Genomic DNA, 26,863 nt, shown 5'->3' on the forward strand with positions numbered 1-26,863 from the left:
TCTGACCAACATGGCGGCGGTGTCCCGGCTGGGCTGGGGAGCTGCGGCCGCGGCCCGGGGGCTGCGCAGGCGGTAGGTGTCGACGCTGGAGCTCCAAAGTGGGGTGCCAGTGGGCTTAGCCTGCAAGGTGGTGGCCGCCTCGCCGATCCTGCTCAACTCGAGTGGAGAGCCCGAGTGCTCCTCCGATGGAGCTCGAGCTGGCCCTGGCGTCGTAGGTGGGGTGGTAGCCCCCAGGTGGGCAACTAGGCCAGGTAGCTCCCTATCCAGGCGGGGGCAGTGACACTTGGGGTCCCAGCACCCTGTGGATGGAACTGCTCTGAGGCTCCCCATCCTGAGATTTCAGCCACCCAAGACACACACACCCCATTTCAGTATGGACCCCAAGTGACAAGTGTCCCTCAAGTTCAGCTGCTTGGGCCCTGAGACTGGAGGGTAGTGCTACCCCCACACATCTTCTGCAACCTGGGGAGACAAGGGCATGAACCATTAGATCTCTTCATGCTAACGATGCACCTGAAATGTAAAGATATAGTTTCTCAATAGATTATAATTGCAGAGGACTTTTTTGTGCTACTCCCACATCGTTTATGCAACTAGGGGAGAAAAGGGCATGAACCGTTAGATCTCTTCATGCCAATGATGCACATGAAATGTAAAGATAGTTCTACAATAGATTATAATTACAGAGGACTTTGTTTTGTTATGTCTCCCTTTAATGTCTTGAGTTGAGTAGTCTTCTTTGAATAATCTTTTACACTATTTTTGGGGGGGGATGTTAATTTTTTGGCCACACCCACCGGTGCTCAGTTGTTACTCCCTCTGAGTGATTCCACCAGGAGGAATCTCTCTTGACTGAGGATCACAAGGGGTGGTAGGGATCGAATCTGGATCAGCCATGTGCAAGGCATCTGCCCTACCTGCTGTACTATTTTTCCATCTCTTCCTTGAATAATTTAATTCATCTTTACTATTATAAAGGTTATTCTAGAAGGTTAGTGCATCTCTGCCAGAATGGCTTTTGTTGGTGTTTGAGCCACACTGTGAGGTGCTAAGAGGCTGGATCCTGGGTCTGCCCTATTGTGGTCCACAGCCCAGCCTAAAGAGCCCTCTCCCAGAGTATAATTTGAAAGGATCCTGCATCCTTTTCATTGGAATTAACCCCAGTCCGTGTGCATTCCTGGGTAGACAAAATTTCGGCAGTTGAGCTACAGATAAAAATGTTTTCAGACTGTAGCTAAGCACTTTCCATGTATCAAGCAAACCATAAACAACATTCAATCACAATGATAACGAAGAGGCACTTATTACATAACGCTGGTAACCAGCATTTATTGAATGACTGCATAGCTTGGCCTTGTTTTAGGCACTTTACATGGGTTAGTTGAGCACATTTCTTCGTTGTATTTTTGTTTCTGATTTTCGGTTTTTCTCTTTTGCTATGCACTTTTGATTGGATCCGTGGAAGGGACATAGGGCATATGTCTTGTCCTTTTTTTATGTATTGATTGTGGGTAAATTGCTACTGAGCAGCTCTTGGGACCTGGGGGACACTCCAAAGACTCCTCAGCCCCAAGTTCAGGGAGCAGGTATGACAGTTCAAAACTAGGGCCCAGCAAAGCAGTCTTGGCTAAGTGCTGAGGAGAGATACTAGGGGACAAAAGAGGTGGTGGGGAGTCCAATACTGGAGGAATATATTTCTAATCAAGGATCTTCTGGAGAGAGAGCTTAAGGGGCTAAGCTATTGAGGCCAGAGTGTGATCCTGGGGCTTGGAGCACCTTTGGAGTAAAGGTTGAGGTGGGGTGGAGGGGGTGCCCTGTGAATGCACATCCTTGATCCCATTATCTCCTGGGGCTGTGGGTGACATTGTGGCTGCCAGGCCCAGCTACTAGGTTGACCCTGGGGTTTGAGAACATTGGGGCTGGAAGGGAGTGGAGGGCTTCACCATGACTGAGTCTATAGCTGGGAGTGGCCTAGATTAAGCCTTCGCCCAATTTCCAATCGAAAAGTTTCCATATATTGTTGATGTATTTAGTACTTTGGAGACTAGGTAAACTGTTCAAAGTTTTGATATATTCTGGTAATAGTCAAAACAAATAATGGAGATTATCTTTTCTCAAGGAAACAGTTACTGGTAAGACAGAAAATGGGGAGTTTTTCCATTGTATTTATTTTTTCTTTTGAATTTTGAACCTTATGACTCTTGCCTAGTTTAAAAAGAACATTATTATTATTATTATTATTATTATTATTGTTTGTTTGTTTTTGGTTTTTGCGTTACACCTGGCAGCGCTCAGGCTACTCCTAGCTCTGTGCTCAGAAATCGCCCCCGGCAGGCTTGGGGGACCATATGGGATGCTGGAATTCGAACCACCGTCCTTCTGCATGCAAGGCAAACACATTACCTCCATGCTATCTCTCCAGCCCCTGAACATTATTTTTTTTAGGGTGGGTAAAGTTGTAGTGCTTTGTTTCCTTGATGGAAATCTTAGAATCTATGTTATTATTTTTGTTTCGTTTTGTTTTGTTTTTGGGCCATACCTGTTGAAGCTCAGGTGTTACTCTTGGCTGTATGCTCAGAAATCGTTCCTGGCTTGGGGTTACCATATGGGATGCTGGGGGATCGAACTGTGGTCCGTCCTAGGCTAGTGCTTGCAAAGCAGAACCCTTACCTCTAGTACTACTGCTCCGACCCCAAGATTATTAATAACTAATGTAAATTTATTACATTGTACTGTTCTCTGTACCCTTCGTCATTAGGCTTTAATTTCTACCTGAACACAGTTTTTTTTTTTTTAATTAATTGTTTGCTGGGCAGACGAGATTAAGGGGTTATGGTGTTTACTTTACATCCTGTTTACTCTGGTTTGAATTCCTGCTTCACATATTAGATACCACCCTGCAATGGGCAGGACACTCTCCTGAGCACCGGGCCAGAAGTAGCACTACTAGGTTTGACCACAAGCACAGTCTAATGGTTTGTATATATTGTTGGCCTTAAGGAAGTAGAAGCAGCTCTGTGGATGGAAAATGAAAGTTTGAAAGGTATTATGGGGCTGGAGAGATAGCATGGAGGTAAGGCGTTTGCCTTGCATGGGAAGGACGGTAGTTCGAATCCCGGTACCCCATACGATCCCCTGAGCCTGCAAGGAGCAATTTCTGAGTATGGAGCCAGGAGTAACCCCTGAGCGCTGCTGTGTGTGACCCAAAAACAAACAAAAAAAAGAAAGTTATTATTATATATTTTACATCTGAGACATGAGCTTAAAATGTTATCATTTAGTGTCCTTTCTGTTTCTTTTTTAATGTAGATTCTGTCATATGATGAATCTAAACACCATTAGGAAACAGTCTCTGCATCAGTTTGTACAAAGGCCACTTTTCCCACGACCTGAAGCCATACGCCACACAGGTAGCATTTCTTTTTCTTTTAATTTTAGAGAAAATTATTTTACGAGCTTATGAAAATATTTAACATGAAATTGTATGTGTTATGAAAGATGAATTTCTATTCAGATGCCTATAAAAACAACTTTTCTTCTTAAACCATCACACTTAGCTGAAATTATTTTTGATGAATAATTACTTCCATCTTGTTCTTTTTTTTATTATTGTCATTATTTAAGGACTGCAGCAGCAAACAGTCTCGTTGGTCATTCTGAGTATTGTGACTTGTACATGTCCTTCATAAGAACGTTGGAGAAAGTTCAAAAAAATAAAAATAAGGGGCTAGGCCAGAGAGATTGCACAGCGGTAGGGCTTTTGCCTTAGACGCAGAAGGATGGTGGTTCAAATCCTGGCATTCTATATGGTTCCCCAAGCCTGCTGGAGCGATTTCTGAGCATAGAGCCAGGAGTAACCCTTGAGCGCTGCCCTGTCGAGTGTGACCCAAAAAACCAAAACCAAACAAACAAAAAATAATAATAAAAATAAAATTTATTTAAAGAGTATATATTGTGGGGCCAGAGAGATAACGTGGAGGTAAAGTGTTTGCCTTTCATGCAGAAGGATGGTGGTTCGAATCCCAGCATCCCATATGGTACCCTGTGCCTGTCAGGACTGATTTCTGAACATAGAGCCAGGAGTAAACCCTGAGCGCTGCTGGGTGTGATCCAAAAACCAAAAAAAAAAAAAAGAGTATATATCACATAGTTGACATAGTTGAGTATAATACATTTGTTTCCTGGTAAGTGAGAGGTGAATTATTTAAAAAAGAATAGAAAGAAAAATAATATTCTTTGACTGTAAGTTCCAAATTTAGGCATCAGCAAGGGGATTTCTTCTGAGAACTCTGTTTATGGGTGATTGTCCTTCCACTGTAACTTTATCTTGTCCTCTTTTTTTGCATCATTAGTCTCATAATTAAAAATAAAAAATTTAAAATAAATGTCAAAAAAAAAGATCAGTTTTAGAAATAGAATGAGGTATTCTAAACCTAGTACCTAGTATTATTTAAGTATTCTCTTGTTTGCTAATAAATGACAATAAAATATTTTCAGTAAAAAAATAGAAAGAAAAAAGGAAGAAAGGAACAGTAGGGCCATGTTGTGTATGTAAACATTTTATGGGATTATTATGTTACTGACCCTACCCTGATCAGTGGTTGTGCCCTACCCTAGAGTGTGACTTGACATTCTGCCCCCACCCTAGGGTGGTACCTGATTCTGCTTCCACCATTGGGTGGTATCTGATCCCACCATTGGGTGGTACCTGATTCTGGGGGATAAAAACAAGGGTCTGTGGAAGGTGAGGGGCTTTTTGCTGGAACTGAGGCTGAGACTTTGGACTTCAGTCTTGTCCACCAAATAAAGCTAATATTTCCACAAGCCTGACTGTCTGCGAGCTGTTTACCCGCCACCGTTTCACCTCAGAACCATCGGCTGGACAGGGTTGCAGATGCGTGCTCCGAGCTGGAGGGGAAAGACCTCATCCTCCATCCCTTCATCAGTAAACCTCTTCAGGAGCTGACTTGCAACAGGGCCGGAGGGATAGCATGGAGGTAAGGCGTGCAGAAGGATGGTGGTTCAAATCCCAGCATCCCATATGGACCCCTTGAGCCTGCCGGGGGCGATTTCTGAGTGTAGAGCCAGGAGTAGCCCCTGAGCGCTGCCGGGTGTGATCCAAAAACAAAAAAATAAAGGAACAGTAATAAGCAAATTTTTGAAAAATTGGGGTGGTTAAGTCATTGTCAGGTTAGTAAGCTCTTGTTGCTAGCTCACTGTTCTGTTATTTTATTTGTTTCTGAACATTAAGTGACTTCAGCTTCATGTTGACATCTAATTGTTATATTCCTTTTGGGATGACAGTATTAAATGAAATAAGTCACAGCGATATTCAGGGCCTCATTGTCCAGGAATTCTTTTTTTTTAATTATCTTTATTTAAACACCGTGATTACAAATATGATTATAGTTCTATGATTACAGTCATGAAAAGAACACCCCCTTCACCAGTGCAACATTCCCACCACCAATTTCCCAGATCTCCCTCCTCCCCACCCCACTCACACCTGTACTCAAGACAGGCTTTCTACTTCCCTCATTTATTCACATTGTTATGATAGTTTTCAGTGTAGTTATTTCTCTAACTGCACTCATCACTCTATGTGGTGAGCTTCATGTCATGAGCTGTACCTACGAGCCCTCATCTCTCTTGTCTCTGAAATACTGTAAAAAATGTCTTTCATTTTTCTTAAAACCCATAGAAGAATGAAACCATTCTGTGTTTTTCTCTCTCCCTCTGACTTACTTCACTCAGCATAATAGATTCCATGTACATTCATGTATAGGAAAATTTCATGACTTCATCTCTCTGGACGGCTGCATAGTATTCCATTGTGTATATGTACCACAGTTTCTTTAGCCACTCATCTGTTGAAGGGCATCTTGGTTGTTTCCAGAGTCTGGCTTTTGTAAATAGAGCTGCAATGAATATAGTAGGTGTGAGGAAGGGATTTTTGTATTGCATTTTTGTGTTCCTTGGGTATATTCCTAGGAATGGTATAGCTGGATCGTATGGGAGCTCAATTTCCAGTTTGTGGAGGAATCTCCATCATATCACTTTCCATAAAGGTTGGACTAGACGGCATTCCTACCAGCAGTGAAAAAAGAGTTCCTTTCTCTCCACATCCCTGCCAGCACTCCTTGTTTTCCTTCTTCGTGATGTGTGCCAATCTCAGTGGCATGAGGTGGTACCTCATAGTAGTTTTGATTTGCATCTCCCTGCCGATTAGTGATGTTGAGCATCTTTTCATGTGCCTTTTGGCCATTTGCATTTCTTCTTTTACAAAGTGTCTGTTCATTTCTTCTCTCCATTTTTTGATGGGGTTAGATTTTTTTTCTTGTATAGTTCTGTCAGTACCTTGTATATTTTGGATATTAGTTCTTTATCTGATGAGTATTGGGTGAATAATTTCTCCCACTCAGTGGGTGGCTTTTGTATTCTGGGCACTATCTCCTTTGAGATGCAGAAGCTTCTCAGCTTAATATAGTCCCATCTGTTTATCTCTTCTTCCACTTGTTTGGAGAGTGCTGTTTCCTCCTCAAAGATGCCTTTAGTCTCAATGTCATAGAGTGTTTTACCTACATGTTGATCTATATACCTTATAGTTTCAGATCTGATATCAAAGTCTTTAATCCATTTGGATTTTACCTTCGTACATGGTGTTAGCTGGGGGTCTGAGTTCGCTTTTTTGCAAGTGGCTAACCAGTTGTGCCAACACTACTTGTTGAATAGGCTTTCTTTGCTCCATTTAGGATTTCTTGCTCCTTTATCAAAAACTAGGTGGTTATATGTCTGAGGAACATTCTCTGAGTACTTAAGCCTATTCCACTGATCTGAGGGTCTATCTTTATTCCAATACCATGCTGTTTTTATAAGTATTGCTTTGTAATACAGCTTAAAATTGAGGAAAGTAATGCCTCCCATATTCCTTTTCCCAAGGAGTGCTTTAGCTATTTGAGGGTGTTTATTGTTCCAAATGAATTTCAGAAGTATTTGATCCACTTCTCTGAAGAATGTGATGGGTATCTTTAGAGGAATCACGTTAAATTTGTACAATTCTTTTGGAAGTATTGCCATTTTAATGATGTTGATCCTGCCAATCCGTGAGCAGGGTATGTGTTTCCATTTCCGTGTGTCCTCTCTTATTTCTTGGAGCAGTGTTTTATAGTTTTCTTTGTATAGATCCTTCACATCTTTAGTCAGGTTGACTCCAAGATATTTGAGTTTGTGTGGCGCTAATGTGAATGGGATTGTTCTCTTAATGTCCATTTCTTCCCTATCATTATTAGTGTATAAAAAGGCCATTGATTTTTGTGTGTTAATTTTGTAGCCTGCCACTTTGCTATATGAATCTATTATTTCTAGAAGCTTTTTGGTAGAGTCTTTAGGGTTTTCTAAGTAGAGTATCATATCATCTGCAAACAGGGAGAGCTTGACTTTTTCCTTTCCTTTCTGGATTCCCTTGCTATCTTTTTCTTGCCTAATCGCTATAGCAAGTACTTCCAGTACTATGTTGAATAGGAATGGTGAGAGAGGACAGCCTTGTCTTGTACCAGAATTTAGAGGGAAGGCTTTTAGTTTTTCTCCATTGAGAATAATATTTGCCATTGACTTGTGGTAGATGGCCTTAACTATAGTGAGAAAGGTTCCTTTTAGTCTATCCAGTAATTCTAATACAGTTTCTACAGTTGTTGTGGGGCATATTTTCTGATGTCAGGTCGTCTGGAAGTACAAGAAGGCGAGGGCATGGGGTACCGACACTAACTCTAAAAAAAGTCCTGGTGATATCAACCCAAATGTTGATATCAAATACCAGGTTTTTTTTATTAACAAGCAAAATAATTTTTTTTCTAAAAATAATAACAAACTGAAAGTTGAAACAGCAGTAAGTTAAATTGCTGCCTAAGTTCACAGATGTACCTGGGGTACACATTCCCGCACTATGAGGCAGGACCTAGGCACATGACCAAGAAGAATCAGAGAGGAAAACACTGGAGAATATAAAGCAAAAGCTTTTCATTAGCCAATTCCAAAGCACTCTGCTCTTTGTTTCTTCTTTGCCTCTCTATCTTCTGTGGTTCCAGCAGAACTGTGACAGTCCTAAACTGCTCCTTCCTCTTTTTCAGCTTCTCATCATCTTCAGACTTTCTGGAGATTAAAGAAACATTCAAACCAAATCTTGGTGCTTGTTCCTTTAGCTTATCCAGGTTAACCAGAGGTTTGGAGTCAGATGATAGTCCTTTAGATGAAACTGTAGAAATCCCAAGTCTAGCTGCTTGGGCAGCTTTCGTACCTTCTAAACTCACAGGTACATTAAATCGTTCAGCTCTCTTCTGCATTCTCTCAGTCTGTGTTATTTCAGATGTAATTTTCACCACTTTCTTCTCTGCTGCCACTTCAGCTCATTTTTCAGAGGTCTTCCTTTTTAACTGGGAGTTTTAAGGCTTTGGTTCTTCTTCCTCTGTTTCATCTCCCAGTACATCTTCTTCATTTGCCTCCTCTTTAGCATGCTTCTCAAGATATGCCTAGAGACTGTTAATAAAATCTTGTTTCATTCCTTTGGTCTCCAGCCCACGAGCAGAACATTCCTACTTCAGCTCAGCAAGCTTTGCAGGTGGCCAACCAGTGTTTGATTTTTACCATTTCATATGACCCCCAAAGCACCACCAGGAGTAATTCCTTAATGAAGAGCCAGAAGTAACCTCTTTAATTTATGGAGCTCCACCATTTCCATCACTATCTTGTTACCCCAGACCCAGATTTTGGTCAGATAGATGTCTTTGCAGAGAAACCTAGAGGAGTGGTGAAGCAGGGCCGTAGACAAAGCAGTGATTAAGGTTGATGGGAGCAGCAGGAGTGACTTTGGCAGGGTAGGGACTTGGCACACCCTCTCAAGATTGCCAGTTTTCAGATACATGGCCATGTACCCATGATTTTTCTTTCTTTCTTTTTTCTTTTTTTTTTTTTTTTTTTTGGGTCACACCTGTCAGTGCTCAAGAGCTACTCCTGGCCCTACTCTCAGAAACCGCTCCTGGCAGGCTCGGGGGACCACATGGGATGCTGCGATTTGAACCACCATCCTTCTGCATGCAAGGCAAACACCCTATCTCCATGCTATCTCTCTGGCCCCGTACCCATGATTTTTCACGGCTTGATTTATATCTCTTTCAAGAACAGAGTGAGTTCTGTGGAGCTGGCCGGGTGCAGACATGGTAACTGCTGCTTTATTAATTAATTAATTAATAACACTTATGCCTTCAAGTATTTTTCTTTGTTTGAGGGCTATACCTAGCTGTTCTCAGTGCTTTTCCTGGCTCTATGTCAGCACCCTACTATACCATCTCTCCAGCCCCTACTTTTAAGTATTTCTGAAAAGTTGTTTTTTTTGTTTGTTTTGTTTTGTTTTGTTTTGTTTTTTTTGGTTTTTGGTTTACACCCGGCAGCACTCAAGGGGTTACTCCTGTCTCTATGCTCAGAAATCGCTCTTGGCAGGCTCGGGGACCATATGGGTTGCTGGGATTCGAACCATCGACCTTCTGTATGCAAGGCAAATCCTTACCTCCATGCTATCTCTCTGGCCCCTGAAAAGTTTTCTTTATGCGTGTATAGTTTTATTCAAATGGATTGAGAAGGAAAAGGCCACATTTAATTCTTCAGATACTGATAGAATGTAAAACGTGTACAGGGATTTTGTTAGGTCATAGAAATAGTTGGTTTAACTGGGCTCAAGAGAACCTCATTTACTAAAAGTAGTGATGGTCCTTTTTTTTTTTTAAAAAATTGGTGATACAGATTTTTTGTTTGTTTTTTGGGTCACACCCGGTGGCACTCAGGGGTTACTCCTGGTTCTGTGCTCAAAAGTCACTCCTGGCAGGCTCTGGGGACCATATAGGATACTGAGATTCAAGCCAGGGTCTATCCTGTGTTGGCTACATGCAAGGCAAATGCCTTACAACTGTGCTATAGCTCCGGCCCCTGCAATACAGATTTTAAAAAGAATTCTTTGGGTGTAGGTAAAAATATTTCTAATCAAGAACTTGGTTAGGTGCCGGAGAGATAGCATGGAGGTAGGGCATTTGCCTTGCATGCAGAAGGACGGTGGTTCAAATCTTGGCATCCCATATGGTCCCCCGAGCCTGCCCGGGCGATTTCTGAGTGTAGAGTCAGGAGTAACCCCTGAGCACTGCTGGGTGTGACCCAAAAACCAAAAAAAAATGAACTTGGTTATTGGGGCCATGAAGTGCCGGAATCAAATCTAAAGTTACTAGGACAAGAATTTCAGTAAAATATCTGGGAGTTTAGTTTCCACTTCACCAAGGAAATCACTCAACATGTTACTTGAAATTACTTGGTGAGGTGCAAAAAAAAAAAAAACACCAAAAAAAACTAACAAGGCTCAATTGTCAAATGACAAATTCTTACTAATTTTTAAGGAAAGCATCTTGGGTGAAGCTATGGTGCAGAAGTTCAGATGCTGACCTTAAATGCTATGACCCTGGTTTAATTCCAGGCATAGCGGATGTTGTCCCAAGCACTGCCAAGGATCACTTCCAAGCTCAGAACTAGGAGTAGCTCCTGAACACTTCCAGGTATGGCCCAAATCTCTACCGGCCAAGGGGAGGGGGAGTACTTCCAGGGTTTAGGATGTGGCTTAGTGGTAGGGTACATACTCAGCAGGTGTGAGTTCCTGGGTTTGGTCCCCAGCACTTTGTGGTCCTGAAAACACTGGTAGGATTAGCTCCAGTGACCATATAATACCACTGGGAGTGACTCCACAACTAACAACAGGAATTTAAAAAAGAAAAAGAAAAACACTTTCATGCTATGCTTTGCAAATGTAATCTGTAAAATTATTGCCTTTTGACATTTACTCAATCTGTGGTGGTTAAGCAAGTCAGCTCTGAAAAACTGATTGTGCTTGAATCTGAATCTTGACTCTTATCACTTGAATTTTCTTTTTCTCTTAAATTTTGGGCCATACCTGGCAGTGCTCGGGGGTTTTTACTCCTGGCATTGCTCAGGGGATCAGATAGGGGTGGTTGGATCAAACCCAATTTGGCCATGTGCAAGGCAAACACCTTTCCCTTTGTACTATCTTTCTGGCTCCCTCACTTAACTTTGAACTTTAGTTTTTCCTTTATGATATTAAAAACAGTGTCTCCTTGGAAGAATGTAAGGATTAAATAATGTAATTCATATAGAATACTCAGCACCATATAACAGTGTATGCTAATTACAGTTCACTTTATCAGTAGGATCTTGGAAACTGACTTTAAATGAAATAATCTATAAAAAAGATGAAACCAGTTTCACCGTATCCTAATTGATAAAAATATTTCATCAGTATTTTTACTGGTAAAAGCATCAGCAAATTACTAAATAACACCCTCCCCCAATTCTTTTTTGTTGTTGTTGTTGTTTTTTGTTTTTTGGGTCACACCTGTCAGTGCTCAGGGGTTACTCTTGGCTCTACACTCAGAAATCGCTCCTAGCAGGCTCGGGGGACCATATGGGATGCCGGGATTTGAACCACCGTCCTTCTGCATCTAAGGCAAACACCCTACCACTGTGCTATCTTTCCGATCCCCCTCTCCTCAATTCTAATATTAAACAATTTGTGTTCACTCATTCATTTCCAACTCAGCCTCTTCTATCTTAGTGGTTCAGAACCCAAGGCCTGGACAGGAAGCCCATCCCTTGTAGAGAACATACACACCCTCGCTCACAGCCTGGGCCAATTATGATGCTCCTGAAAGCATGTTTTGGGTGTGGGTGGGAACCAGAATCCTTGGAGGAGACTTATGCATGTGGGGAGTAGGTGTGACTTCATACAGACAGGATCCTCATTTTTTTTTAACTAACAGCAGTTTATATAGGGTTAACAGGCTTTAGCAGGCTAAGCATTTCATTGGCTAACACAAACAGTTTAACTTCCACAGTATATATGATTGGTTCAATTTCATTTTCATTCCTTGCGTCAATCCCTTACACAGTGATGTCTCAAAGACGTCCTAACTCCTGTCCTCCCACCCCTTATCAGGTCTGATACCATTTGGGCTGAAAAACAGAATGGCCTTCATAACAGGGAGGCCTTGACCACTTTACAGTACAAACTGACATTTTATTTTCTCGGAATGGCCCAAGAATGCAAGGTGGGAGGAGTGAATAAACTTACAAGCTTCTATAGGCTTTTTGTGGCTGGCTATAGCTTCAGAGGACCCTCATTTTGAATATAATTTTTTTTCTCAACAAAATTACAGTGAAATAATGTTCTAGGACTTGTGGTACTCCGATTTTAGTTATTTTAGTTATACATGTGCAGCTGTCGATGCATTTCTGTATACTTCTCTAAAATAGGAAAAATATTTTTTGGTCAGTCACATTATTTTTTAATGTTTGTTAATAGGCCCTTATTCAGTAGCTTTCTAGGCCAAGTTCTTTGTTTATAAATTAGGAATAATAGTATCTTCATAGGCTGGTTAAAGGCTAGCACATTTAAAGCACTTCACTGGTACTTGGATTATAATAATTAAGCAGATAATAAACATTATCATTATTAATTTTCTTTAAAGAATGTTACCTCTTTGGAAAGATGACATTTTACTATATTAATATCACAATGATAATTTATGACTATCAGTGATTTTTACTGTCATTACTTAAAATATTTCTCTTTAATGTATGCCAATACACCATTCAACATAATTTAGATATTCTGATAAATTGCTTGCTTTAAAAATTCTTTACTTTAAAGTAAAATTATTTTACTTTAGGGGCTGGAGAGATAACATGGAGGTAAGGCATTTGCCTTGCATGCAGAAAGTTGGTGGTTTGAATCCCGTCATCCCATATGGTCCCCGGAGCCTGCCAGGAGTGATTTCTGAGCATAGAGCCAAGAATTACCCCTGAGTGCTTTACTTTACTTGGACAGTCATGCCTTATTTTTCTTTTATTCAAATTTTTCAGATTTTGGTTCTCCAAAAATGCATACTTCATAGCTTATAAACTTCCAAGTACTATTTTTTTCTGGAATAACTTTATTTTTTTTCTCTTTTAGTGAGATGCATGTTTATTCAAACACAAGACACCCCAAATCCCAACAGCTTGAAGTTTATTCCTGGAAAACCAGTTCTTGAGACAAGGACCATGGATTTCCCCACCCCAGCTGCATCATTTCGCTCCCCTCTGGCTAGGTATATTGCTAATATTTATCATTTGCTTTTACCAAGAAAAATAAATAATTGACTTTAGGATTAAGGTAGCCATAGTTAGATCTTACATTTTTTATGACTCCTGGGCTTAGTTTTGTTTTGTTTTCAATATAAGAAATACTTTATCTTTTTTAAGAGAGAAAAAAAATGAAAGCCAATATTAGGAAACTTCTAAAACATGTTGTATTTGAGAGATCTCTGGCACATCGTTTTAAAATTTGTAATTAATAAAAACACATTTCTTTTGATCTAAATGTGCCACTTCTGAGAATATACCTTAGGACATTTGCTTTTGATATTGCTTAATATAAGCCACAGCAAAATTTCTTATATTACCACCCAATAAACATATATGCAAGTATTACACATATGTTTTATGGGACAGTTTTTACCTTTATAATGTATAATATATTTGGGCCATCTGGTGCACTTGGGTTATTCCTGGAGGCTTAGGAAACATATGCGATATTGGGGATCGAGCCTGGGTCAGCCATGTGGAAGGCAAATGCCCTAACCACTGTGTTATCGCTCAGGATCCATATTAATGCTTTCTTTATTCTTTACTTATATTCTATTTTGTTTTAGTAGAGAAAGGCCTGGTTACATTATAAATTATTTTAGAATTTATTTGTGGCTTTGAAAACACTACTTTAGAGGCCAGAAAGAGAGTACAAGAGGTAGAACACTTGAGTAGCATGTGGCTGGCTCAGATTCTGCTTCCTACTTTCTTTAGCACCACCTGGGGTCATTCTAGACCACACAGCCACGAACAACCTCTCAGTACTGGTGTGTGTGGCCTAATGTGCATTCCTTCAAAAACAAAAAAACCCCAAAAATTTAATAGTCTAGGGAATATTCATATGTATGTATTTAGGTTGTGTTTAGGTATGCTTTTTTGTAATCTTTCTGTTATTAGTAATTATTTCTGTAGTCGGCATTTTTACTTTATATGTGTAGTTTGTTTACCTCAATGAACTGAGTTCATATATTTTATAATAAAAATGTAAAACAAAAAGAAATTCACTTAACTAGTTGGATATTAATATGGTCAGGTGTTCAGTTGCAAAATCTCCTACCAGTGGCAGGGTTTTTTTTGTTTGTTTGTTTTTTTGTTTTGTTTTTCTTTTTCCAGAAATATACATCATCCCTAGGAGTACTTAGAACATCTAGTGTCTATGCTTAGTCCTGCTGGGGATTAAATTTAGGGTCTCACACATGCTTGATTAGTTGAGCTCTGCTCTAGCCCCTTGTTGTAGCAGTTATAATAAGCAAGAGAGTTTAACTATACAGTTTCATCTTGACCATTCCCAAGGTTTCTGAGCCAGTTTCCTTCTCCTCTAAACTTAAAAGTTTACACAATTTAGTCAAGTTACTGTTTTTTTACCACTGTAAGATGTGCCTGACCATAAGACACATAGTTTTTGGATGAGGAAAACAAGAAAAAAATATTCTAAAGCAAACGGTGCAACATGAGACATCAGGAGATGGCAGCTGGGAACAACCAGCCTGCAAGGCTGAAGTATATTTACAGTACACCAGTTCACAGCTGGTTAAATACATTTACCTAACTTTTTTTAAATATCAGAATATAAAAAAAACATTTTAAAATATTTTTTCTCATTAATATAAAATAAAGTCGCAGCAGCAATCAATAGTCTTAAACGAAAACTCTATATGTGCTTTTTTTTTTTTGAGTGGGGGGGGGGGTTCGCTCCTGGCAGGCTCGGGGGACCATATGGGATGCCGGGACTCGAACCAATGATCTTCTGCATGAAAGGCAAATGCCTTACCTCCATGATATCTCCCCGGCCCCCAAAACTCTATATGTAATGGTGAAAGTGCATTAACCTGATTGCTCTTATTATGTGGTATGTCTGCGCAATAAAGGGGGCATAACATTGCGGATGTCAAGTGGTTTTATCTGCTCTCCTCCCCTGCACTAAGGCTTCAGCTACAGGCGGCATTCGCTCCATAAGGCACACAGATATTTTCCCCATCTTTTGGGGGTTATGGGAGGATAAGTGCTTCTTATAGTATGAAAAATACGGTAGTTATTTAAAAGTAATTTAGTCAAGTTAGTCATTTGAAAGTAAACCATTTCCTGTTTTCACAGAATTCATCTTCAACTAAACAAAACGAGTTTTTTGACAGAAAAAATTTTTTTCTACAACAGTGCTTTTTTTTTTTTTTTTACAACAGTAGTAATGATCTGTGAAATATATCTAGTTTCACCAGTCCACTGGTATAAAAACCACTGAGCTAAATGAAAGTCAGCTTCGGGGCCGGAGAGATAGCATGGAGGTAAGGCATTTGCCTTGCATGCAGAAGGTCGGTGGTTCAAATCCCGGCATCCCATATGTTCCCCCGAACCCACTAGGAGCGATTTCTGAGCATAGAGCCAGGAGTAACCCCTGAGTGCTTTGGGGTGTGACCCAAAAAGAAAAATCCAAAAAAAAAAAAAAAACCAACCCCAAAACAAACAAAGAAACAAAAAAGAAAGTCAGTCTGTCTTGTTCATTGGGTCTGTAGTGCAGTGCTTAGTATGCAATAACTGTTGGAACTAGAGATAAACATGGGAAAATGACTTCTTTTCTTCTTTACTTTTGTTTATGGTCACACTTTTCTATAATAAGGTATTTTATTATCTCATTTCTTACTTACAGGCAGTTATTTAGGATTGAAGGAGTAAAAAGTGTTTTCTTTGGACCAGATTTCATCACTGTCACAAAGGTATTCATAAGATTATTTAAAATAAGACATGAAATACTTCTAATTCTGAATCCTGGGTTCCAAATTTTACTTTTATGTATTTCCCATACACAGTTACAAAGAACCTCAATTAAGTTTGCTTCTCAGTAGTTCTCAATGTGATTTATTTAATAGAATTTTCAAGCTGAAATGAACATTTGTACCTTCTGAAAGTAGCCAAGTTCTTGAATGATTGGTATTGATGCATGTTTTTCGAAATGATTCTAGATGTCTAGTAAAAGCAAAATATGGAACAGTGCAAAATATACAGAGTAGAAGGATAAAAAATACTTTTTGTTTGTTTTTGTTGGGTAGAAAATGCAGCATTTTCCTTCCAATATTTACAGGAAAGTGAAGAACTAGACTGGAACTTACTGAAACCAGATATTTATGCAACAATCATGGACTTTTTTGCATCTGGATTACCCTTGGTAACTGAGGAAACATCTTCAGGAGATGCAGGTATTAAGTAATTAATATTTATTTAATCTTTAATTATCTTTTTTTTAACTATCTTTTTACTTTTTTTTTTTTTTTGGTTTTTGGGTCATACCCTGCGGTGCTCAGGGGGTTTCTCCTGGCAAGCTCCGGAGACCATATGGGATTCGAACCATCGTCCTTCTGCATGCAAGGCAAACAACCTTACCTCCATGCTATCTCTCTGGCCCCTCTTTTTATTTTCTTCATATAGTCTTGATTTTAGAAGTCTTGAAATACATAATTTTTATCAATTATGATAAAAATCTTAGCTATTGCTAAAGATATTGGATATCCACATCTTGGATATTACTAGACCACAATAAAATGATTATTGCAGTCAAGCAAATTATATGAATTTCTTGGTTTCCTGATACATATGAAAGTTGTATTTGTATATTCTGTATGCTATTAAATGTGTGATGACACTAACTACCTAATTAACTGTGGTAGAAATGTCAGAACATTCTGGCAAACTGGCACTTGTAGACTTGCTTGATGCAGGAGTTCACATTGTACTCTTTCAGCTTGTACAGATAAGTGCTATTCACAAAGCACTGTAGTGTGGGACACAGTAAAACAAAGTAATCCGTATTTGGCCTTGGCACTGATCAGAGGACCAAACTTCATAGGTATTATTTTTACCCAGCAATTGGGGTAAATCAAGATATAAACTATTATAGAAAACTAAAATTTACTATAAAAATAGGTTGTCAAGCATATAGAAAATAATAGGATCATCACCTATTAACCTTCCTCTCAGTATCTTTAGTGTGATTGTCTCTTAAAAGCCATAGAATTGAATAGGATGCCAAGTTGGTAGATGGATCTCTGGGTTGAAAACTCCAGCCCCTTCTGGGTTTTTTTTTTGATTTTTTTTTTTTAATTTTTATTTTTAATTATGAGAACAAGGGTGCAAAGAAAGAGGACAAGGTAAAGTTACAGTGGAAGGACAATCACCCATAACATAATTCTCAGAAGTCCCCTTGCTGATATCTTAACTTTGAAATTTCAGCCAAAGAACATTAAGATAAATAAGACAGAATCCATGTACAATTACTTTGTCCCTCAAGTCCCCAGATTGTAACACATTATAATATTTCTTAACAGTACACATGGCAATCTAAAGCCATAAAACTTACGTAACTCCTTAAACATTACAGGCATAGTATTTTCTTACATTTCCATATACATGCATATTAGCTTAAGTTAACCTCAAATTTTAAGTGAGTTCTTTTTAAGGATTAGAGTCAAAGGAGCACAGTAAAAATGGTGTTAGAGTGGCAATTGTTGTTTGCATAGGCCCACCAAAATATGAGGGACATGGAAAGAAATAACGTTGGCCTAAGTACAAAGAGACCAGACCCCTGAAGTTTCCTGGCACAAGACCAAGTCTAGGCTCCAGGCAAGCTAGATCGTCCAATCCAAGACATTGTCTGTAGTGCCAACACACTTTTATTTTTCACACAGTCTCTGTTGTTGGTATCATGTTTCTGTATTAAAGATCCTGGAATCTGCATATCTTACATTGAAGTCAGGATGTGGAGCATCCTCTCCTTTCACCTCACAATCAAAGGGCAATGCAGGGAGCCCTGTCCTGTAAGCAGGTCATTGTTGTTGTTAAGTCTTCTCAGTGTTAAGGGAAGTCTCTTTTGAGCAGGTCGAAGTCTGAGCAGTGTAGGTCTTCCTTGGTAGAGGATTGCTTCCAGGTGATGTTATAGACCAGCCTGGATGTTTCGTGGATGGCTTTCCTGGTTCAGGGGAGAATGGAATATGTCCTTTCTTCTGAGGTCTGTGCCAGGTCGTTATGTCAATGTTCAGGGTGTAAGGTCCATTTGCACTACAAGATTTGTGTGTTCCAATCTCTATTAGATAGGATCTTATTTGTATTTATACTATTTTCCCATTTTAATGTGCCTATGCAAATAAGAAGCAATGCCACATGCTGTTATTGGCGCATATGGGGGCCATAAGAACAATTACAATGATTCCCATGACATGGTTCAATCATAAGCATTAAACTGGGGGACTCTTCCACCAAAATTCCTTGTTAAACAGCTCAAAAAGAGAAGATAAAAAGTGGTTAGAATCATCACTGTATAAGACAACATTTAGTAAGAATTATATCTGTCAGAGAAAAAACACAAAATATTCTAAAGAAATACGTGTCCATTTTATGTATCTTAAAAAAGTTTGGGGTTGTCACACACAATGCACAGCTTTGGACTGTGATTAGGATTGTACACTACTGAAGTTAAAAAGAGTAACTAGGTTAGTGATGTTTGAGAGGGGGTTAGAGAGTTAAGGAGTAAAAAAGAGCTTTGTACGGGTATGGGAAAGGGGAGAATACAAAATAAACATTCTGTATACGGAAAACATAACATAAGAATAAGGAATATTCTGAATACATGAAGTACATGAAGTACGCGCGGGGGCGTGAGCCCTCGAGCGGTTCTGTAGTTTCTGGATGCCTAGGGAGGAATTTCTCCCCCCCTCCCCCCAGGGCCCGATTAACCAGGCGTGGCCCTGAAGACCCGCCTGGTGTGGGGGAAATCATGCTCGCCTGGACTAAGTGGTCAGCCCAGGGGTCCTATGGCTAGCTGTCCTGCCCAGAGCCCCCATCATACCAGTCAAAATGATTTTTTTTTTTTTTTTTGATTTTGGGGTCATACACTGAGTGTATTTAGGACTTTTTCCTACCCTCTACTCAAGGGTCATTCCTGGTGCTGGGGATCAAATAGAATCAGCCACTGTCAAGACAAGGGCTTTAACCCCTGTACTATGTCTGGCCCTGTGTTGTATATATTTTTGAGATTTTAGTTAATATCTTCTTTGTCTAATTTTCTGGGTTATTAAACATTTTTAATATCATTATCTTTTATTGTGCCTGCATGGCTTACACTATTTCTACTATTGATATATTTTATTTACAATTTTTTTCTAGCATCTGAAGAGGATGATGAAGTTGTAGCAATGATTAAGGAATTATTAGATACTAGAATACGGTATGTATTAATCCTTTCTAAAAATAAAGAGTCAATAGAAGTAAACTTTTGATTGTTTGTGAAATTACAGTGACATTCCAAAATAAGGTAAGTTGGGGCTGGTGAGCTAGTACAAATGGGTTATGTATTATATGCTTTTGTTGCATGCAGCTGACACAAGTTCAATCCCAAGCATCCGACATGGTTCACCAGCACCACCAGGAGAAATTCCTGAGAGCAGAGCCAGGAATACGCCTGAGCAAGCTGGATATAGCCCCAAAACAAAAAGGATAAATTAACCCTTAAGAGTTAACCATGTCTAGTTGGAATTTAACATTCCCTACAGTCATTTAATATATTTTTTTTGTTTTGGGACTTTTTTCAGGGGGACATTCACTACTGTGCTTGTTATTCCTGTGGTAATAGGCGAACAAAGCTGGGCCTCTTACTTGACAGTTTGTGCTCATCCTATTCAGTTATCTCTGCTCTGTTCAGTATTTTAAAATGCTTTGTGACCCCAAAACAAAAGAAACAAGAATCAAGAATAAATACTCTGGGTTTGTTCATGTGCATTGTGGGGGACCAGCTTGGCTGTTATTAATATCTACTTCTGACGGTATTCTTGAAGAACCGTGTGGCACTAGAGATTGAACTTGGACCACAAGTATGTGAAACACATGCTCCATCCACTTCTTTGAGCAAACCCACAACTCATACTGTTTCTCAAAAGTTTGTTATAAGTTATTATAAAAATTAAGGGGTGGAGAGATACTATGGAGGTAGGGCATTTGCCTTGCATGAAGAAGGACAGTGGTTCGAATCCCGGCATCCCATATGGTCCCTCGAGCCTGCCGGGAGCGATTTCTGAGCATAGAGCCAGGAGCAACCCCTGAGTGCTGCCGCGTATGACCTCCCCCCCCCCAAAAAAAGTTTAAAAATTAATTAAAAATTACCCATGATTACAGAAATCAGAATAATGGGAACTGATGATTGACAGGAATAAATAGAAGAAAGCATTGGAGAGACTCATGGAATGCTAGTGTTTAGTTCTTAGTCCAGAACAAATATCTGCACTTGGTGAAATTTATAGAATTGATTATATATGTGATTTATGTATTTCTCTACATTGACACTATAGTTCAAAGTGAAACTTTTTTGTTGTTTTGTGGCTACACCCGGCCGCTATGCTAGGGCTACTTCTGGCTCTGCACTCAGGGATCACTCTTGGCAGACCATATAGGATGCTGGGGGTGGGATGCTGCAGATTGAACCTGGGTCTGCTACTGTGCAAGGCAGGCACTCTACCTGCTGTACAATTTCTGGCCCCAATAATGTAGTGAAACTTTTCATTGCAAAGTTTGCCTGGAAGAATACCAGTATGTGTCTATCTTCTTTAAGCGCAGCCAAACAAGTAAATGAATAGATATCACTGGTAATCACTGTGATTTAAAAATATGAAGGACACAGGGCCGGAGAGATAGCACAGTGGCGTTTGCCTTACAAGCAGGCGGCCCAGGACCTAAGGTGATTGGTTCAAATCCTGGCATCCCATATGGTCCCCTGACCTGCCAGGAGCTATTTCTGAGCAGATAGCCAGGAGTAACACCTAAGCATCGCTGGATGTGGCCCAAAAACCAAATATATATATATATATATATATATATATATATATATATATATATATATATATATATATATATATATATATATATATATATATGAAGGACTGAAGAGAGATGCCTCAGATGGCTTAAGAGTGATCCCTGAGCATAGAGCCAGAAGTATGAACACTGCCAGGAATGGTCCCCAAACCAAAATGAATAATAAGAGAAAAAATATTTGTATGAGTAAATTTTAGAACTTTATCTCAACATAAATAAAATTAAAATACTTTCACTATTGTAAAAAGAGCTCTAACTTCCAATTTTACCAATATGGAATATAAGCTGTATTAAACAGTTTCAATAAAATTGTTAAGTCCATCACAAATATCCATATCACTGCAGACCAACTGTGCAGGAAGATGGAGGAGATGTCATCTTCAAAGGCTTTGAAGATGGTATTGTACAACTGAAACTCCAGGGTTCATGTACCAGCTGTCCTAGTTCAATCATCACTCTGAAAAATGGCATTCAGAACATGCTGCAGTTTTATATTCCGGAAGTAGAAGGCGTACAACAGGTATATCATAATTATATGACAGTTTGATTTAATATTAAAATAACTAAATTATTATAAATTATATTATTTTATAACGATAAATAAATTATTATATAATAATTATAAAGTTATTACATATTTGAGGCTTCTTTTGGAGAAGGCTATGTTTTCTCTCTCAAACATGTATTTCTGGGGCTGGAGAGATAGCATGGAGGTAAGGTGTTTGCTTGCATGCAGAAGGACGGTTGTTAGAATCCCAGCATATGGTCCCCCAAGCCTGCCGGGGGTGATTTCTGAGAATAGAGCTGGGAGTAGCCCCTGAGCGGTGCTGAGTGTGACCTACGGTGTGACCCCCCCCCCAAAAAAAAAAAACCCAAGAAAACCAAACATGTATTTCTTTCTTTCTCTTCTCTTACAGTAAGTAAATTTTTGTTGTTGTTGTTTTGGCCATAGCCAGTGATGCTCAGGAGTTACTCCTGGCTATTCACTCAGAAATCTCTCCTGGCTTGGGGGACCATATGGGACGTTGGGGGATCAAACCTCGATTTCTGAGCATAGAGCCAGGAGAAATCCCTGAGTGCTGCCAGGTGTGACCCAAAAACAAAAACAAAACAAAACAAAAACAGTGAAATAAAACCTGTGAGACATTTATACAAGTATCTACTCATTTAATCTTTTTTTTTTAATCATTTAATCTTCATAAACACAGTATACCAAGTTCTCCCCACTTTGTACATTTTCATGCAAGTGAAATTAAGAATATTGTGGGCCCGGAGAGATAGCACAACGGCGTTTGCCTTGCAAGTAGCCGATCCAGGACCAAAGGTGGTTGGTTCGAATCCCGGTATCCCATATGGTTCCCCATGCCTGCCAGGAGCTATTTCTGAGCAGACAGCCAGGAGTAACGCCTGAGCACCGCCGGGTGTGGCCCAAAAACCAAAAAAAAAAAAAAAAAAAAGAATATTATTGCTGTTGTAGAAAATTTATGAAAGCCAAGATTTTGTGCACTTTTATAGACCAGTTAGGTTTATAATGAAAGAGCTCTCCTATATCATTATTACTTACTCTTTTTTTTTTTTTTTTTTTTTTTTAGTTTTTGGGCCACACCCGGCGGTGCTCAGGGGTTACTCCTGGCTGTCTGCTCAGATATAGCTCCTGGCAGGCACGGGGGACCATATGGGACACCGGGATTTGAACCAACCACCTTTGGTCCTGGATCGGCTGCTTGCAAGGCAAACGCCGCTGTGCTATCTCTCCGGGCCCTACTTACTCTTAATTTATTTTACTTTATTTTATTTTGAGTGGCCATTCCTGCATGCTGGTATATAGGGCTGCCTGACTTATACCCTAGCAATGTTAGGGGATAGGGGTCATGTGATGCTGAGAAGTGAGTCCAGTCCCTCCCCCCTGTAATCTATGTATGTATTCTACCTTGGAGCCACATTTCTTGGCCCTATTCCCATGCTCTATTTTTGTATGTTTTGTTTTTATTTGTTTTGGGGACATAATGAGCTTACTCCTGCCTCTGCACTCAGGAATTACTCCTGGTGGTGCTTAGGGGACCATATGGGATGCTGGGGATCAAACTTGGGTTGGCTGCATGTAAGGCAAGCATCCTACCTGCTATACTATCTCTCTGGCCCCTCCCATGCAGATAAGCAATTCATGAGAAATCACTTTTTATACAGCAGAGTACTGAATTGTTGTCAACATTTTTCTGCCTCAAGATTCCTTGCTATATTCTGCAACAGATATAGCACGGCACTTTTTCTATAATAATTACTCTAATTGCAGTGATTTATTTGTTTTGAGGGGAGGGTTGAAAGGGGAGACAAGGGTTTCCTCCTGGCTATGTCCTCAGGGATTATTTCTGGTGGGGTTTAGGGAACCATATATTGATCATACCCAGGTTGGCCACATACAAGGCAGGTACCCTACTAGTTGTAGTCTCTCCAGCCCCAACTGTAGTGACTCTTAACTGAGTAGTATGGAGCAAAGAATACATTAAAATTAGAAAATTGAAAAAAATAAAATAAAAACAGGTGATTATTTGCCTTTAAGGATGACATCTCATAGGTCCTTTGAAAAATCACTCATTTCTATCTGGATAGTATTAAAATGTATCCTTTTGGTACAATATATTATCTTCTCTTTGAGATCTTTGTCCCTTGTTTGGAACTAAGACTTATACTTTGACCAAAATAATTTGGGTGTTTCTCTTTTAGCTTTATGATTCTTAGTACTTAATCTTTGTGTGTACTTGGTCTTGTTTTATAGTATTGTTTGCAATAGTTTGCATATAATAAATAGTATTGTATTGCATAATATTTAGAAATATTTGTCCAGAGGCCCGAGTATACAGCTGTAGGGCCACCTACCTTGCAAGTCCGACCCGAGACAGACCCTGGCATTCCCTGGCATTCCCTGGCACCCCACATGGTCTCCTGAACCTACCAGGAGCGATTTCTGAGTACAGAACCAGGAGTAACCCCTGAACCCACCGGGTGTGGTCCAAAAACCTAAATAAATAAATTAAAAAATATTTTTCCAAATTTGAGGATAGTCTTCCTAAATTATGAATTGACAAAATTTAGATTAGATGTTGCCAAGATTGGATATTAAGTGACAATTTCATAAAAAGTAGAGCTGGAGAGATAGTATGGAGGTAGGGCATTTGCTTTGCATGCAGAAGGACGGTGGTTTGAATCCCGGCATCCCATATGGTCCCCTGAGCCTGTCAGGAGCGATTTCTGAGCATAAAGCCTGTAGTAACCCCTCAGTGCTGCCGGTGTGACCCAAAAACCAAAAATAAAATAAAATAAAAAAGTAAATATCCCCTTTAAAAATTAGGATTAGGGGCCAGAGAGATAGTACAGCTGGTAGGACCCTTGCTTTGCATGCAGCTGAACCTGAATTCGATCTCTAGTATCCCATGTTGTCCCCTGAACACAAGAGTTATGATTAGTTCATTAGTATTTTTGTGAGGGCTTGGGGGACCATATGGAATGCCGGGGATAGAACCCGGGTCCATCCGGGTCAGCCATGTACAAGATAAATGCCCTGTCACTGTGCTATCTCTCCAGCCCCTGAATTGACATTTTTATCCACTTACTCAGAGTATTATTTTTTTAAATTTTGTTTTAGGGGCCTACTCATTAGTACTCTCCTCCAAGTGCTCAAAAACATGTGGTAATAGAGATAGAACCTGGGACTCAATGGGTCAACCCATTGAGCCATTTTTCCATTTTGGGGTAGAAGAGCTGATGCAAATTTGTGCAGTCAGATTGCAAATTTGAGTTGATATTTCACTGTAGCAGATATGATGGAGAAACATAATTAATCTTCCTTTGTTTTTTTTTTTTTTTGTTTTTTGTTTTTTTTGTTTTTTGGGTCATACCCGGCAGCACTCAGGGGTTACTACTGGCTCTACGCTCAGAAATCGCTCCAGTCAGACTCAGAGGACCATATGGGATGCTGGGATTCAAACCACCATCCTTCTGTATGCAAGGCAAATGCCTACCTCCATGCTATCTCTCCAGCCCCATAATTGCTCTTTCTTAAGTATTCTTTTTTTAGGGAAAGGGTTTTATAACTGACAGTACTCAGGGACCATCTGTAACTGAACCTAGGCATCCACCATGTGGCAAAGCATGCACTCCAGTCCTTTGAGCTATTTCCTCTTGAGAGTATTTTTTTTAACTTATTGGGGTAAAAGTCTTCATATTTTTCTAATTATTAAAATTAGTTTTTATTTGAGAAGATAAAATTACAGATTCTGTTTATTTATGGATTCAGATTATTGAACTTACTGTCTTTTTTTCTGTCTAGCTAACTCTGCTCTTAGAAGCTTCTTTTGTGACATATCAAAAGAACTATGGGACTGGAGCAATAATACAGTGGGTAGAGTGTTTGCCTTGCACACAGCCAACCTGGGTTCAGTCCCCAGCATCCCATAAAGTCCCAAGAGCTTGCCAGAAGTGATTCCTGAATGCAGAGCCAGGAGTAGCCCCTGACCACTGCCAGGGGTGGCCCAAAAACTAAAAAAAAAAAAAGCTACAAACAAAACCCTAAATGCTTTGCAAAGAATGTGGCTCAAATGGTAGCCTGTCTGTGTCTGTGTCACTCCCAAAATAATAAAAAGAGAGAGAGAGATCAGTTTTTTTATTTTTATTTATTTATTTATTTTGGTTTTGGGGTCACACCCAGCAGCACTCAGAGGTTACTCCTGGCTCTACGCACAGAAATCACTCCAGGCAACCTCGGGGGACCATATGGGATGCTGGGATTCAAACCACCGTCCTGCATGCAAGGCAAACGCCCTACCTCCATGATGTCTCTCCGGTCCCAGTATTTTTTGTTGTTGTTGTTTTTTTGGGTCACACCGGCAGCACTCAGAGGTTACTCCTGACTCTATGCTCAGAAATAGCCCCTGGCAGGCACGGGGGGACCTTATGGGATGCTGGGATTTGAACCACCATCCTTCTGCATGAAAGGCAAACGTTTTACCTCCATGCTATCTTTCCAGCCCTGGTCCCAGTATTTTTATCAGTTTTTTTACACTGTTAAGATAGATACCAAGTGGGGCCGGAGAGATATCATGGAGGTAAGGCATTTGCCTTGCATGCACAAGGACAGTGGTTCGAATCCTGGCAGCCCATATGGTCCCCGAGCCTGCCAGGAGCGATTTCTGAGCATAGAGCCAGGAGTAACCCCTTAGTGCTGCTGGGTGTGACCCAAAATCCAAAAAAAAAAAAAAGATATCAAGTATGATATAAACTTTATATTTTGAGAACTGCTGACATTTATTTTTATTGGCTTGATATGTGTTGCAGTATTAGAGAATATATCACATAAGCAAATAATGTTAAAATAAGGAAAGTCAGAGTTAATCTCTTTATTTTAAATTCTTTTTGTTCTTTATTGGGTGCTTTAGGTTATGGATGATGAATCAACTGAAAAAGAAGCAAATTCATCTTAAAATCATTTGACTTTCCTTGAGCTCAGCATTGGACTTGATAATATATACCAACTTTTATTATTAGTCTGTAAAGAACGTGAGGATTAATAAAATATGCACTTTACTTCAGGCTGATGTATAAAAATTGCATGTTTGCTTTACCTCCTATGAGTTATTTATAACAACCTGAATCATCTGTGCACGTGGATATTATCCAGAGATATTTTTATGTTTGTTCTTCATTTCTCATGGGTTCTTCTTTGCATAATGTGTGAAGCAGTTTAAAATAGACTCTCTCCCATCTATGTTCTTTATATATAATAATA

General features: G+C 39.7%; 1 protein-coding gene and 1 pseudogene across 2 annotated transcripts; one reads left to right on the top strand and one right to left on the bottom strand.

Moving 5' to 3' along the window:
* On the top strand, window positions 1–26,863 carry NFU1 (NFU1 iron-sulfur cluster scaffold). 2 transcript variants are annotated; one of them, XM_049785100.1, is made up of 8 exons: window positions 1–72; window positions 3,310–3,410; window positions 13,058–13,193; window positions 15,875–15,941; window positions 16,307–16,421; window positions 19,381–19,441; window positions 21,427–21,601; window positions 26,514–26,863. In XM_049785100.1, the coding sequence occupies exons 1-8, from the start codon at window positions 11–13 to the stop codon at window positions 26,556–26,558; spliced, it is 762 nt and encodes a 253-aa protein (XP_049641057.1). In that variant the 5' UTR covers window positions 1–10; the 3' UTR covers window positions 26,559–26,863. The 2 variants fall into 2 exon arrangements, with proteins under 2 accessions (XP_049641057.1, XP_049641058.1); XM_049785101.1 differs by lacking the exons at window positions 1–72; window positions 13,058–13,193 and having other exon boundaries at window positions 3,401–3,410.
* LOC126024558 (SAP domain-containing ribonucleoprotein-like) lies at window positions 8,020–8,923 on the bottom strand (annotated as a pseudogene).

Source organism: Suncus etruscus, chromosome 12 (assembly GCF_024139225.1).
Source record: "Suncus etruscus isolate mSunEtr1 chromosome 12, mSunEtr1.pri.cur, whole genome shotgun sequence".
Classification (NCBI taxonomy): Eukaryota; Metazoa; Chordata; class Mammalia; order Eulipotyphla; family Soricidae; genus Suncus; species Suncus etruscus.

Excerpts from the sequence above, each read along its gene's own strand:
- NFU1 (XM_049785100.1), top strand. The coding sequence starts at position 11 with ATGGCGGCGGTGTCCCGGCTGGGCTGGGGAGCTGCGGCCGCGGCCCGG. Across the intron at positions 15,942-16,306 it reads ATTTCATCACTGTCACAAAG|GAAAGTGAAGAACTAGACTG; the intron begins GTATTCATAAGA and ends CAATATTTACAG. Across the intron at positions 21,602-26,513 it reads AAGTAGAAGGCGTACAACAG|GTTATGGATGATGAATCAAC; the intron begins GTATATCATAAT and ends TGGGTGCTTTAG.